At 37.9% G+C, this 14,557-nt stretch overlaps 1 protein-coding gene across 1 annotated transcript in view; it reads left to right on the forward strand.

Moving 5' to 3' along the window:
- Positions 1–2,312: 2,312 nt before the first annotated feature.
- LOC107590709 (acyl-CoA synthetase short-chain family member 3, mitochondrial-like) overlaps positions 2,313–14,557 on the forward strand; it is a 42,886-nt gene continuing 30,641 nt past the window's right edge. Inside the window, 7 exon segments of the mRNA XM_016279618.1 lie at positions 2,313–2,338; positions 4,173–4,317; positions 4,724–4,912; positions 5,030–5,164; positions 6,655–6,795; positions 10,295–10,375; positions 11,204–11,299. Of these exon segments, the coding sequence (XP_016135104.1) occupies positions 2,313–2,338; positions 4,173–4,317; positions 4,724–4,912; positions 5,030–5,164; positions 6,655–6,795; positions 10,295–10,375; positions 11,204–11,299 (813 nt within the window).

Genomic DNA, 14,557 nt, shown 5'->3' on the forward strand with positions numbered 1-14,557 from the left:
TGTTGGGTCTGAAGTTATCATGCACAGGTGTGTCTGGACCGTGTTACCTGCAAAAGGTAAAGACAAATATCTGGAATGGGTGTAAACCGCTGGTTTATACGCCAAACATAGCTTTTAGCACATACAGGAAACAATTTATTCGTGCATTTTCATTAAAATACACATACGAAGACGCGTTTGGCCTGGCACGTGACAATCCTGAGGAGTTCTGGAGTGAAGCGGCAGAAGGTATCACTTGGTTTGAACAGTAGACTCGAACTCTGAATGATACGGATACAGTGTTTCCAAAATGGTAAGTGCAGTTTATACATTAGCGGGCGTTGACATATTGGCTTTTGCAGTCAACGGTAACAGAATTGAAGTGAAAGTAGGGGTTTTTAAAGGGATAGTTCAACAAAAAATGATGTGAGGGGCAATGACAGCCTCAGTCACCATTCGCTTTCATTGTATGGAAGAAAAATGCAATGAAAGTGAATAGTGACTGAGCCTGTCATGACTGCAAGTCCCTAGAATTCTGCATAACTTCTTTTGGAGTTTCACTGAAGAGAGAGAGAGTGTGTCGGGGTGTTTGTTAAATTATCGAGGGAGAGTAAACGATGACAATACTTTAATGTTTAGCGAAAATTTATATAATTGTAATCTTCCTTGTAACGTGACGCGCCCACTTTTAAAAACGCGACGCGAATGGAACGCGATGCTACGGAATGACGTCTGTCTGCCCTGACGCATATCTAGACCAATCAAAAACAGCGCAGATGAGACGCATAGAATGTGAGCCCACTTTTTTGTGTTTGTTTTGTTTCCTAATCTTAGTAACATTTAAGCGGTCAACTAACACATATTTAAGACAGGCTTTTCGTATTTATTAATTTAGCAGTTGCACAGAGTGACTAAGTTTATGGTGTTATTTCTTAGTGAGCTGTGAATAGACAGATGTATGCAGTCTAGCATGAGGATTTTCCGTGGTTCTGTCATCTGACACATGTATTGATGTAAATTTTGCATTTCAAATGCATTTCTGCCATCTAGTGTCTTGGAGGGTCAAAATGTTAAACGTCTATGAATAGGCTATAGAGCAGTTGGGTTAAAGGGGTCATATGATGCGATTTCAGTTTTTCCATTCTCTTTGGTTTGTTTTGTTTCCTAATCTTAGTAACATTTAAGCGGTCAACTAACACATATTTAAGACAGGCTTTTCGTATTTATTAATTTAGCAGTTGCACAGAGTGACTAAGTTTATGGTGTTATTTCTTAGTGAGCTGTGAATAGACAGATGTATGCAGTCTAGCATGAGGATTTTCCGTGGTTCTGTCATCTGACACATGTATTGATGTAAATTTTGCATTTCAAATGCATTTCTGCCATCTAGTGTCTTGGAGGGTCAAAATGTTAAATGTCTATGAATAGGCTATAGAGCAGTTGGGTTAAAGGGGTCATATGATGCGATTTCAGTTTTTCCATTCTCTTTGGAGTGTTACAAGCTCTTGGTGCATAAAGAAGATCTGTAAAGGTGCAAAGACTAAAGTCTTAAATCCAAAGAGAGATTCTTTATTAAAGTTAAGAGTCAACTAAGGCTGCACGATAAATCGCATGCGATATTTAATGCGCATCTTGTCAGAAAGCCGGTTCTGTAATCAGCGGTAAATCTCCATCACCTGCGTGCTTTCACATTGAGCAGCATTAACTACACAGAGCCGTTGTTCACTGACGAGCAGATTTGGAGATTTACCGCTGATTACAGAACTGGCTTTACTGATAAGATGTGCATTAAACATGCGATTTATCGTGCAGCCCTAGAGTCAACCACTCCTACCTAAAATGGCTCGTTCTAACACGCCCCCACATGTCTACGTCACGATGTGGGAAGATTTGCATAACGCCGCCCAAATGTTCACGCAAAGAAAGAAGGCGTAACTTTGATTCTCGCTGTAGTATTGTTGCTGCCGTGTGTTTCGTTGTGAAAGTGAAACTACTTTGTTTGGCCTTCCAAAAGAGGACGATATTTGCTTCGTCATGCCTAGAGCTGATCCGTGCTGGTCGCTGAGGAAATACATCAACTTCGCGCTGTGGATCGTCGGATCGGCTTTCACCGTGGACGAAGCGGAGTCCAGCCCGGGGTCGTCACATGTGTTGCAGCAAGCCCGCCTGCCTCCGCTCACTCAAGCCGCCAGCTCTTTTGGAAGGACACGACTAGAAATCAGTGGTTAAGTTGTATTTACAACACTGTTCCAGAACAGTTCAACCCAAATATTCAGATGTGTGCAGCGTATTTTATGGAGGATTGTTTCCTGATCCTGGGAGAGTAGACTACAATGCCGGCTGTTCTGACTCACAGAGTGTAAGTACGTTTTAATTTAAAGGATTTGCCACTGATGATTCAAACGCAAGTTTTGAGCAGTGTAGAGTAGGGCTTGTTGTTTGTCATTTCTCCGATCACAAATGCAGACATGGTTTTATGTTTACGTGGCGCGATGCAATGCAGCGCATAAAAAGACATTAAGATTATAATGACATAAGTCATTATAATCTGTAGTTATGTCCCCACTGGATGCAACAAATGCCTCATTTATAATGTGTTTTATTGGTTTTGTCTTGTCGTGTGGGGAGACGGCGTCACAGTATGTGAGGGGCGTAACATTTCCGTCACACGCTTGAGGTATTCGGCCAATCACAGCACACCTCACTTTTCAGACCGATGAGCTTTGTAAAAATCGATGCGTTTCAGAAAGGCGGGGCATAGAGGAGAAATAATAATGTACAGTATGTGGAAAATAATGTGTGTTTTTTTACCTTAAACTGCATAAACACATTTCATTACACCAAATACACAACATAATGTTCTTTTTAGTAACATCATATGACCCCTATAAGTTCCTGAAGTAAAAATCCCATTCATTTTCTCCATAGGGTAATTGGAGGAAAAACGACTACCTATGATTCTGCAAAGCAAATCACGCCAAAAGAACTCTTTAGCACTCAACAACTCCCATTAAACATGTGAATGACATGACATACTGTAGCGTCAGTTTCCCTAAGCTTAAATATGAGTGTATATACATATTTGGCAAAATGGGAAAAAGACTTCTGGAACCCAGGCTGCTGAAAAACTGGACCGGCACTGTTACACTTTATTTAACCCTTATTTAAAGACTTTTTTGTCTTATTCAGGCAACTGCGTAAATTTAGGCAAAGGTGTGAATTTGTAAATTTTAATATTTCACCCTCCGTTCCTTTAATAAATCTATTTTACACTAGGTACAAAAAATAGTTCCTCTCAGGACTTTAAGGACAAAAATGTCCTCATTGAAACCCATTAAAACTGCATTTTTTAATCCCAGGGCCACTTAACTAGGCCTATAAAATGATGCAATATTTGCTAATAGGGTTTCATTCTGTTGGCATTTTTTGCCATATTTTTTACTAGATGTTGCCATTTTTTTCAAGTTTGGCAAATAAAGCAAATACTCACTTTATTCCTGTTTTCTTCTAATGCTTATTATAGTCTATTATAGAGTAAATTATGCAGCTATATTTGTGTGGGTGTGTTGGTATGGATGTCAGAGTGTGGTTTGTATGTGTGTCCTAAATTCAGTTTTTGTATGTGCGCACCTGTAATGTTTGAGAGAGAGAAATTATACTCTACTGCGAATCACAAATCCCACTGCCGTGTATGCCAGCGGAGCTTTACTGGAATCTAATGGGAAAAGTTTGGTACTGCACCCAAACAAAATCTTACTAAAAGCTCTTTTTTTTGAGATATCAACCTCAAATTTGGAACACAACTTGTTTAGATTTATGGCTTTGATTTTCTGTCAATTTTTGAGTTCAAAATGTTTTATAAAATATGTATTTTATATACAAAATTGCTCATAAATCATTTTCATAAACTTTTTTGGTATCAATTTTTTAATAATCAACAATAATCTGCCAAGGGTCTTCTTTGAAATGAGACCAAACTTCAATCTGTACTCCTAAGCTTAACTTTTTTTTGACATAGGCATTTTTGTCCTCTATGAACCTATGTGTAACTTTTTTTAAATTGACGCGCAAGGGTTAAATTAATAATGATTAGTACATGATACTAAATGTAATTTTAATCATGTTCATCATGATTAGGGTATGATAATATGAGTATTACTTTTAGTTCAACAATTCATCTGTTTTCGTTCCAGATTTGTTGGAGGAAAGATGAACATGTGTTATAATGCTGTTGATCGGCATGTGGAGAATGGAAGAGGTGATCAAGCAGCTGTCATTTATGACAGTCCGGTTACCGGCACTAAACAGGTCATCACATACAGAGAAGTGCAGGAGCAGGTAAAACACTGAAAATGCAGTCACATTAGCAACATTTGGCTGACAAAAAAATGTGTATTGTCAATAGTGTAGCGATGTATGGAAGGCACAGTTTCTGTTGATCAGAATGCACATCCACGATCAACTTGAACCGATTGCAAAATCTGCATGGGGAAATTTTTGTGGACAAAATTCAGTCATTTCAATAGGAATTTGCGAGATTGGGAATTGTGTGGATTCCTATTTAAATGACTGGATTTTATCTACGTAAATTTGCCAAACGATGTTAAATGTGACCACATCTTCACCTTTGAAAACAAGAACCTCTTCCAAAATGCTGGACCAGTTTGCATTCAGTGTTTTCTGTTGTTTTGATTAATATGACACCAGTTTGTTCATAAAATTCAGCATCAACACCTTTTTGTAGGCGTCTAGGTTGGCGGGTGTCCTGGTGAGACATGGTGTGAAGACGGGTGACCTGGTGGTGATCTATATGCCCATGGTTCCTCAGGCCATGTTCACCATGCTGGCATGTGCCCGTATTGGTGCCACCCACAGCCTCATATTTGGAGGATTCGCCTCCAAAGAGCTCTCCGTCCGCATTGACCATGCTAAGGCAAGCCATTGTTCTTTTTAATGAAAATGAATAACAAAAAAACTATTTTTATAAATGCATATATCTGCTGAGATTGCAAAATCCACTTCCCCTCTTAAATCATTATTTCCCCCACAGCCCAAGTTGCTGGTGACAGCATCATTTGGCGTCGAGCCGGGCAGAAGAGTGGAGTACATTCCCCTGGTAGAGAAAGCTCTGGAGCTCAGCAGTCACAAACCACACAAAGTCCTCATCTACAACCGTCCCAGCATGGTGAGCTCCCAGAACCTGGCACCTGGATGCTAGTCTTGTCAAACTGGCACACTTTCCGCTGCCTATTAAATGTTAAAAGAGAAGATAATGCAGTGAGAGAATAAAAATGCAAATGTGGTCTCTTTTCTAAAAAAAGAGTACCTCAAAATTCAATCTTGACGTCCTTATTCTCAAGGAGGCTGGCACTTAACCAATATCAATCATTGTAGGAGGAAGTTAGTCATTTTTATAGCTGCAATAACATACCACTCAAAAAATTATTAGGATATCAAGTGTTCAAAGCCTTCAGCATTTCGACGAGTTCTAGAGTCTTTTTCCTGTTTTAATGTCTCTTAAATGAGTTTTCTCATGTTGCGACATCTAGAATCAGTATGTTGATTTCACAACGCAGGGAATTACTTAAACTTCATCCTGTGTTGTCATGGAAACTGTTAGCAAATAGCCTTTTGATTTTCCAGCAGTTTGGGATACAGGATAAATCCCGCATGGTTGGTGAAGACACATCTTGGAAATATTTGAGTTAAAATCATATGCGAGGGGAGAATTTGCCAGCACCAGAAGACACTCAGAGTACACATTGTATTAGTTCTTAGAAGATTTCTACATGGTATAATCTAATTTACAGAAGATTTTAGGATATTCAGAACTACTTGATTGGAGTTAACACAACAAATAGCAAATAACACACTAATCCAGAGAAACCCATGCTTTTTGAGATTTGTTGGAGCAGTGAAACCCCCAAGTGGTCCATATGACTTTAAAAAAAAAAAAAGGGTTTGCCTAAAAGAGAGGTAGAAAAAAGAGGAAGCCATACAGCTTTGAAACCTTATTAGCATGCATAAATCATGGCAACATTAATTTTTTTAGGTGAACTATTCCTTTTAGGCACCTTAGACACTTTGAACTTCCCAAAAAATTGGAACAAAATAATTTTTACTTCTGCCTGGACTAAAAAAAGTAAGACTAAAACATTTTTGCTAATTGAAACTCTAAATATTAGATACTATACACACAATATTAGATATATTTCTACACAGAAAAGTCGTCTATCTGAAGTAAGTAATAAAGTTACTAAATCTGAAAGATAAATGAAAACTATTAGAAAGCAAAAACTAATAAAATTGGCAAAAGCACTACAGAATGACTCATGAAAACTGAGTTATTAAATATTTGATGGTCCACCCAAAAATCTGTCATTATTTACTCACCCTGATGTCGTTCCAAACCTGTGTGACTATTTTGAAGAATGTTGGCAACCAGACAGTTTTAGATTGCATTGATTGCATATAATCCATATAATGGAAGCCATTGAGAACAGAAACTTTTTGGTTACCATTATTCTTCAAAATATCTTCTATGTTCCACAAAACAAAAGAAACTCATACATGTTTAGAACAACATGAGGGTGAATAAATGATAACAGAATTTTCTTTTTTTAGGAAATCAATCTCTAATCATCCTGTTCCTAAGCACGGGTGTTTATCCCACAGGAAAAGGTGTCTCTGCATCCTGACCTGAGCTTGGACTGGGAGGAGGAAATGGCCACTGCCCGCCCTCACAACTGTGTGTCCGTCCCCGCTCATCATCCTCTGTACGTCCTGTACACCTCCGGCACTACTGGTACTCCAAAGGTAAATTCTTGTTTATGACAGAACACAGCGATAAAGCACAGAGCTTGAGGGAATGGGTGAAATTGTTTACTGTGGAATAGATCTATTCTGTAAGGGGCTTTGTTTATTACATAGTGTGTTAGCTAGAGACCGTGAGCAATACGCCTTTATAAATTTTTCTGTGTATTCAAGATAAGAAGAAAGGTGCTCGTTTTAGTATGAAGGCTTTAGCCTGCGGCTGTGATGTTGCCTGATGCTTTCCAGGCTTTTTGCTAAAAAAGTACCAAAAATGCTATGACATTGCCATATGTTTTGGCTTTGTATCTTGAAGTACCATGTAAATACTAAGTATTTGGTTTGTTTTCAGATTAAATTTGTAATAAAAAGAAATATTTACTTATATCTTTACAAAAACACTTTATAAAATGGATAATACCACAAATTTTTCTGGGAACAAATTGAAGTGGTGACCATTTTTAAATAACATCTGCACTATTCCTTAAAATGCTGCTGACTATAGGATATTGTTACAGTAAGACAGTGTTAATGTACAAAAAACAATGAACTCCTAATTTAAGGTTTTGTCATTATGTGAATACTTGCTGATCAAATTCATTGAAAGAAACACTGAAAGCGCCTCTCTTTGCTCTTCCTGCAAATTACCGTAATTATTTTAATAAGCAGTATTTTTGTTGCAGCTGGCTTGAGTGGGAATTTTCAAGCTGCTGGTGGTTGCAATTTAAACATCCAGTGTCAAGTAAAAAAAAAAAAGCCTTAAAATCATTGCAGTATTCACAGAGCTTTTTTTTTTATCACCAGCAAGATAATTGCAAATATATTGTGGATATTTGATCATCATATATCAACCACCCCTTAATCTTTAACTTGTAACAGTGACATGATCCAGGCAAATGTCCAGGCCATTAGGTCCCGTCCATTTTCAAAGCCTGTTTGCTGTTCTGCTTGCTTTTTCTATTATGGTTCCACCCCTAAGTAACATTTTATTTTGTCCATTTAATATTGTCCAAGAGGTGAACAGCACCTTGAAATTTACATTAGCATGCCTCAGGTGCTGTTCAATCTTTAACAACTCACTTTTATATGTACTCTGACTGAAAAAGAGGCAAGGCAAGCGACGAGAGTACAAGGAGCACAGGAGGAAGTTATAAAGCCTGAAGGCAGACCGAACAAAATACGGCTCTCCACTGACCCAGACTCCAGCCAGTATGAAATCCTTTTTTTTTTCTTTTCCTTTAAAATATCTGGCCCAAGGCAACGCTGCCCTGTACATAAACCTCTTGCTAATAGGCCGTCCTCGCTCACACACACACCTCAGATTTATGTGTTTGGCACACACAGGATCTAATTACCTTCTTACAACTCAAAATGTGTCCCTCAGTAGGCTTGCCGCGATAGACGGTGCCGACGGTGATACCGGTGTTAAGCGCAACACCGGTTACGTCACTTACCCACCGCGGCACCGACCCCCACTGTCGTTTAGATTTTTTATAGTAATTAAAATAATTTAGTTCAGTAAAAGAACAGACACTACAATTAAAAACTGAACGCGGCTGCTCAATGCAGCATGCCGAACGACAGTCGCATCACAGATCAGATTTCATTTCTCCAGTGAGGAGAGTGTGTCCAGCTGACTGACAAGAAGAGTGAGGTGAGACAGACAAGACGATGGCGGATGATTTAGTTTGGCAATATTTTGGATTTTGAAAAGCCTGTTGACTTTTGCCGTTTATCTAAGGTGATTTTGGAAGGTTTTTTTAAACATTTGTTTCTTATTTGATTGGTTCCACATTGTTTGCTGATTTTTACTTTATTTAAACTTTGTGTCATTTATTTATTTTATTTGACATCAAGGTGTATGCCGTGATGTCCAAGCTTTCTTGCTGGTTTTGCTAATAAACGTTCTACATTTCTTATTTATTTGGTTATATATTATACATGTTTACTTAGTGAAAGTAAAATGCGCACGGAGCTTTTAAGCTATTTAAAAGTGAAGGAAAGCGAGGAAAAATTCAAACGAACTAAAAACTAACAATTGCTTTACGCTGAATTGCCGCTAATTCGAAAGTGAAAGTAAAATGCGAACGGCGCTTTTAAGCTATTTAAAAGCGAAGGAAAAAAGGGAAAATTCAAACGAACTAAAAACGAACAATTGCTTTATGCCGAATTGCCGCTATTTGAAAGTGAAAGTAAAATGTGCACGCCGCTTTTACAAGCTATTTAAAAGCGAAAGGAAAGCTAGGAAAAGAGGGAACGCCCTGCCCCCGCAGTGATACCAGTATTATCGGTGTTGTCACACGTCGATTAACCAGTGGGAAAATTTCCTCACCGTCATAACCCTAACCCTCAGCCTGATTTGCTAATGATTTACTGACAGTAGGGACAACATGAATTGTAATATGAATAATGGCAATTAATTAACTAATTGTGTTTTGTTCATCTCATATACTTACACACACCTTGATGTAATTTTTTCATGCTGAACTTGGATGAATACAATAAAATACATGATTGTCTTAAAAGCTTTGTAAACAAAGATTGGCTAGAATAATTATTTACATGAATAATAAAAGTATCAAATAAAATGAAGGCTTATGTGTTGCCATAATATTAAAGTTGACTTTTGTTCTGTGTTTACTATACTTTATTATTATTATTACAGTATAATTCAGGAGGTTTTTTTTGGTAGAAAGAAATGTAAAGTTTTATTAGACAAGGACACATCCAAAGTTCTGGCATGAAACTCTAGATGGCGCAGTCCGATAGGTAAAACTCAATCTGACATAATGCCATCATTACCACATGGCTCAGTTGATTGGTTCTTTTTTTTATCAGCAGCCAATGAGCTCGCTGCTCAACATTCAAATACATGGCTGTACGTTTGCTGTAGCAGTTGCAGCGCGCTTCAGAAACCCTCCACCTGTATAGATCTGCTACGAGGTGATTTATGTATGCTATGGGGGTTATTTCATATATGTTATATGTGCAACAGTATTTCTTACATGCTCACAGCAGCATGTTGTGGATGTATTGGCAGTAGCTAATCTCTGTACTTGCTCTGCCGCAGCAGCGTAGCAGATCTATTCTGCCAAGACCAAACAAATTAACATTGTCGTGTACATTACCACGCCAATCCCTCTGAGAGTTGTCATGACAGAAATTTAATTAATCATAAATAGCAGTAAAATCATCTTTCAAAAATGTATCGTCCACTTTCCATTCATGGTTTTTGTAAGCCTGCCATCTCAGTATCATTGTTGGTGTGAATATTAGAATATTATGGAATAATTATGTATAAATTTTTACATGAATAAAAAGTTAAAGTGTGGCTTAATGCATTGCTGCACAATAAAGAGACACTGAAAAATTCACATTTCATGGCATTTCCACAGTTGCGTAAAAAAATGCCTAATTTAAATGTTAATGGGGGATTACAATTTAAGCGGCATAATAATATTATAATGGAATCACAATTTTTTTTTTCCTCTTTTGCTCTCATCAGGGTGTAGTCAGCGATTCAGGAGGATATGCCGTGATGTTAAACTGGACTATGTCTAATGTTTACGGACTAGCTCCTAGTGAGGTAGGTCATGATCTGTGATTTTCACAAGGGGTCAATTAAATTGTCCTTGATGTTTTGAGAAAAGAGATTTGATGTACTTTGAAAACACTTCCTCCCCAGTTGAAAAAGTGTGTTGGTTAAAAGGTTCATTAAAAAGCTGCATTAAATGGCATATAAAGAAGTAAATTGTGTAGCACCTTCCGCTCTGCTTTCCCAACTGTAGGACTGTATTGTAGGTTAATTTTTGTAGGTGAAATCCAGTCAATTTATTAGGAATACCCATCTGAAATTTGCATTAGGGCAAAACATTTTACACAAATATATTTTGCAAGGGGTTGAAGCTGGTCATGTGAATTTGCCACGCTGACCAATAGAAAACATGATTTGAATGTGACTTCTGTGTGAGCTGTGTTCATACATCTACACTATTAACATTAGACAATGGACTTTTTGCCTGCAAAATTCAGCGGAAATTTCACTAATTTGGTGGCACCTTCGGAAAGTTCATTTTTAACACATTTTTGATTGTTTTAGTCTAACCTTGGTTGACCCTGTCAAAATGTAATGCTGTTTTTGCAAAATGGGGCAGCGCAAACTATTTTGCAAATAAAATGTGTTAAAATTCTTTTGTGTGAGAAGAGAGTGTTTACATTGTTGTCTTAATGGAATAGTGGCAAAAAACTGCCTGTTAAAAGATACACATTCAAATTATTTACAAATATTTTTTGTTCACGGAATAATGACCATGTCAGGGTTGGAACAACAGGAAAAAATTGTGATAAATGTATGACACTGTCATACATTTCACACTGTCTCGCACCATTTAACCTACACATCTCTCTCTGTCAGGTCTGGTGGGCCGCATCTGACCTTGGCTGGGTGGTGGGCCACTCATATATCTGCTACGGTCCACTTCTACATGGCAACACCACTGTGCTCTACGAGGTACGGGACAAAAAATGTGTGAGTGTGAATGTGTTAAAGCATTTGACCTATGGACCACACTAGCTAACACTCAATTATCTACTGTTGTGGTTTACCAGATCCTGACGCTCATGCTGAGCTGAGGTCTCCTAAGTCTGTACTGTGAAGTTTTTTAGGCTCTAGCAGTCTTTTCTCTCAGGGATTGAATGCAAGGATGAATGAATCTCTACAGCAAACTTACTGAATCATTGGCTCAGTTGAAGTTGTTGTGCATTCACTGTTGCTTTTCATAAGCGTTTGTATTGTAACAGAGCAGCTCTCATAGTTTTAAACTAGTTCCCCTCACTGAGATCACAGCATGAATACTAAAATCATTTGCACTCGATGGGAGGCGATCAGAGTGTGTTTGGTTTCTTGTCAAGGTGAATTCAGCATTGGCGTCGCCTCTGCTGATTAGATGTGTTGTCTCGCTCCACAGGAGAAAATGGAAGTTGCTCACAGAATTTATTAGTCTGCTGTAATAGAAGTTTGATTTCAACAGATCTCTCATACAAAGTCAATATCATAGCAGAAAGCCTTCAGTCTGTTTTAATTAATGTCTTTTGTAACTATGCACATCCATGGTAGGTTCGCGCCTAATAATTTTATTCTATTTTATTCTGTCAACATGCCAAACCCGATCTTAAGCAGTGGTGTTTGCTTAGGAAAGGCTTTTAACTTTTTGATGTTAGTAAACCCAAATATAATGATCCCCTTGGTTTGTAAAATATTCATACTATGTAAGAAAATTGTGTAATATTACAAATTATTTTTTTAAAATATTGGCAAATTGGCCTCAAATACCTGGAGGAGCAATTATTATAGCAGTGCTATTGATGATGGTCATTATTGGGGAATAACTGACCTCAAATTGTCACAAATGACCAATCAGAATAGAGCATTTCAGAGAGCTGTGTAATAATCAAGTTTATTTGTGTGTAGTGCATACCACAATATATATATATATATTGGTCCAGTGCAACATTTTTTTCATTCATTTTTAATAGCTTTTTTGGTCACACTTTATTTTAAAAGGGGGGTACAATGCGGTTTCATGCATTCAGAGTTGTTTACACTGTTAAAGAGTTGGATTCTCATGCTAAGCATGGACAAAATTTCAAAAAACAATTTGGATGTATGACGGATTATTTCTGTGCTAAAAATCTTACGTCCGGGTTCGTACAAGTTTCGGAGAGTTTTTTTTCCGATCGTGGCTGTTCATGACGTAGACGAGGGTGGAACTCCTTATATGGGCATTTCTCCCGGAAGAGTGCGCCCGCGCACGCATCGACCAGAGCGAGAGCAAGAGCGCGCCCATCAACGCGCTTCATCCGGCGACAGCGCTGCACGGGACTCGTTCGGGAAGAATGTCTCCAAAGAAGTGTGCTTTTGGTTGTAAGGGAAAGATAACTTTGTTCAGCTTCCTAAAGAACCCAACGTTATGTAAACAGTGGATGCAGTTTGTTTTTCCGGAGCAGCAACGGAGTTTCTCAAGTGTGTTTGTTGACGAACGTTTTATAAGCAAGGCCCAGTTCGATGCTGGATTTGCACATCGTTTGATACTGAAGGATGGAGCGGTCGCGCTATAAAAGATCCCAGTCATGATTCAGAATTGTAGACGGTAAGTGAAACCGCATCAAATGTCTGTATTTTGTTGGCAGTCGGAGCTCTAGTGCTCGTCAATCTTTAGCTCCGCCCATGGCGCACCTCCAGGAGCTCGGCTTTTTCCGGAGAAAATCGTAAAGCTGTATCTTTCTTTTATAAATATGATAAAACTAAAGACTTTTTGGAGATATAAAGGATGCAATACTACTCTATAGGTACTCAAGATTAACATGAGGTGAAACTGTGTGTGTTATCTCCCCTTTAAGGTCCAATTCTCACCATTAACAAACCATTAACTACGAATTTTGCCTCAAACTCCTAATTTGCTGCTTATTAATAGTTAGTAAGGTAGTTGTTAAGTTTAGGTATTGGGTAGAAATAGGGATATGGAATGTGCTCATGCAGAATATGTGCTTTATAAGTACTAATAAACAGCCAATATTTTGATAATGTACATGCTAATACGGAAATAGTGGGGATTGGTCCCTATACTAAAGTGTTACCCTTTTTTTCTATAAAATGTCCACAGACTTCAATTTAACAACTTAAATAGCATGCTTCACCTATCATTGCTAATGCTTGGGGTTAAAAAAAGATCCCAAAACTGAAAATGTTTTTCCTCATTAATTCACCTTCGTGTTATCCCAGATCTGTAAAGGTGTTTTTGAAAAAGTGTTTTCCATAAAATGAAAGTTAATGGGATCCAATGTTGTTTGGAACTCACTGTGTCTTCTTTTGTGTTACAAACAAAATCATACCAATTTAAAACCAAATGAGGGTGAGTAAAGGAGGACAATTTTCAGGATAAGATGACAGGATAGGTGGGCTTTTACTTTCGAAGCAGCTGGTCATCATATTGTTTTCTCCTGGTGGACTATAAAATGGGCAAAACAACAACATAATATTGAGACTGTGGGCTGTTTTAACTTGGGCCAGTAAGTAACTACCCAGATCACACGATCAATGACCAATTAGCTCTCTAGCACTAACCCTAAACTGAATAAATGGGTGTATGGTTTACTTTGAGACAATTTTCACTCAGAAATGTCTAGTAAATTTCACAAATAATTACAAAGAAACAACAAATAACATTGAACTTCCAATTTTTTCCCCCAGTGTAGTGATGGATGATTTATATGACATAAAAAGAAGTGATTCAGTGGGAAAAACAAAACAAACATTAAATGCCTGCCAATTACTGATTGACACCGACGTGCGACAGATGCAGATTCTTGTTTTGTACATTGCAAATCAAGTACAGACCTGTTTTCTTGTTCAGTTAAACAATTAATCCTTGCAAGACGTTGTTTTTTTCCCCCTCACTTTCTTTATTTGGAATCAATCAGCCGTAGACCTGATCTTTTTGTTTCTATATCAACACCTAAATGTCACAATAATTATTCGTTTTCTTTGATCAAAGCTTGCCTAAGACATATCCAAGCATTTGAAATTGATTGGCCATTTTTCCCCCTCACTGAAATACACACAAACGCTGTTCTAGAAACGAGATGAGATTCATGTGTTATCCGTTTGATTTGTCCCCGCTAATATGAAGTCATTGTTTAGTCTTGAGAGCGTTCTCTCTGAGAAGCGTGGCAGAAACATGAATATTTGAACAGCTCAGTGTTGTGAAAT

This window comes from Sinocyclocheilus grahami, unplaced genomic scaffold (genome assembly GCF_001515645.1).
Source record: "Sinocyclocheilus grahami isolate Dianchi unplaced genomic scaffold, SAMN03320097.WGS_v1.1 scaffold8.1, whole genome shotgun sequence".
NCBI lineage: Eukaryota > Metazoa > Chordata > Actinopteri > Cypriniformes > Cyprinidae > Sinocyclocheilus > Sinocyclocheilus grahami.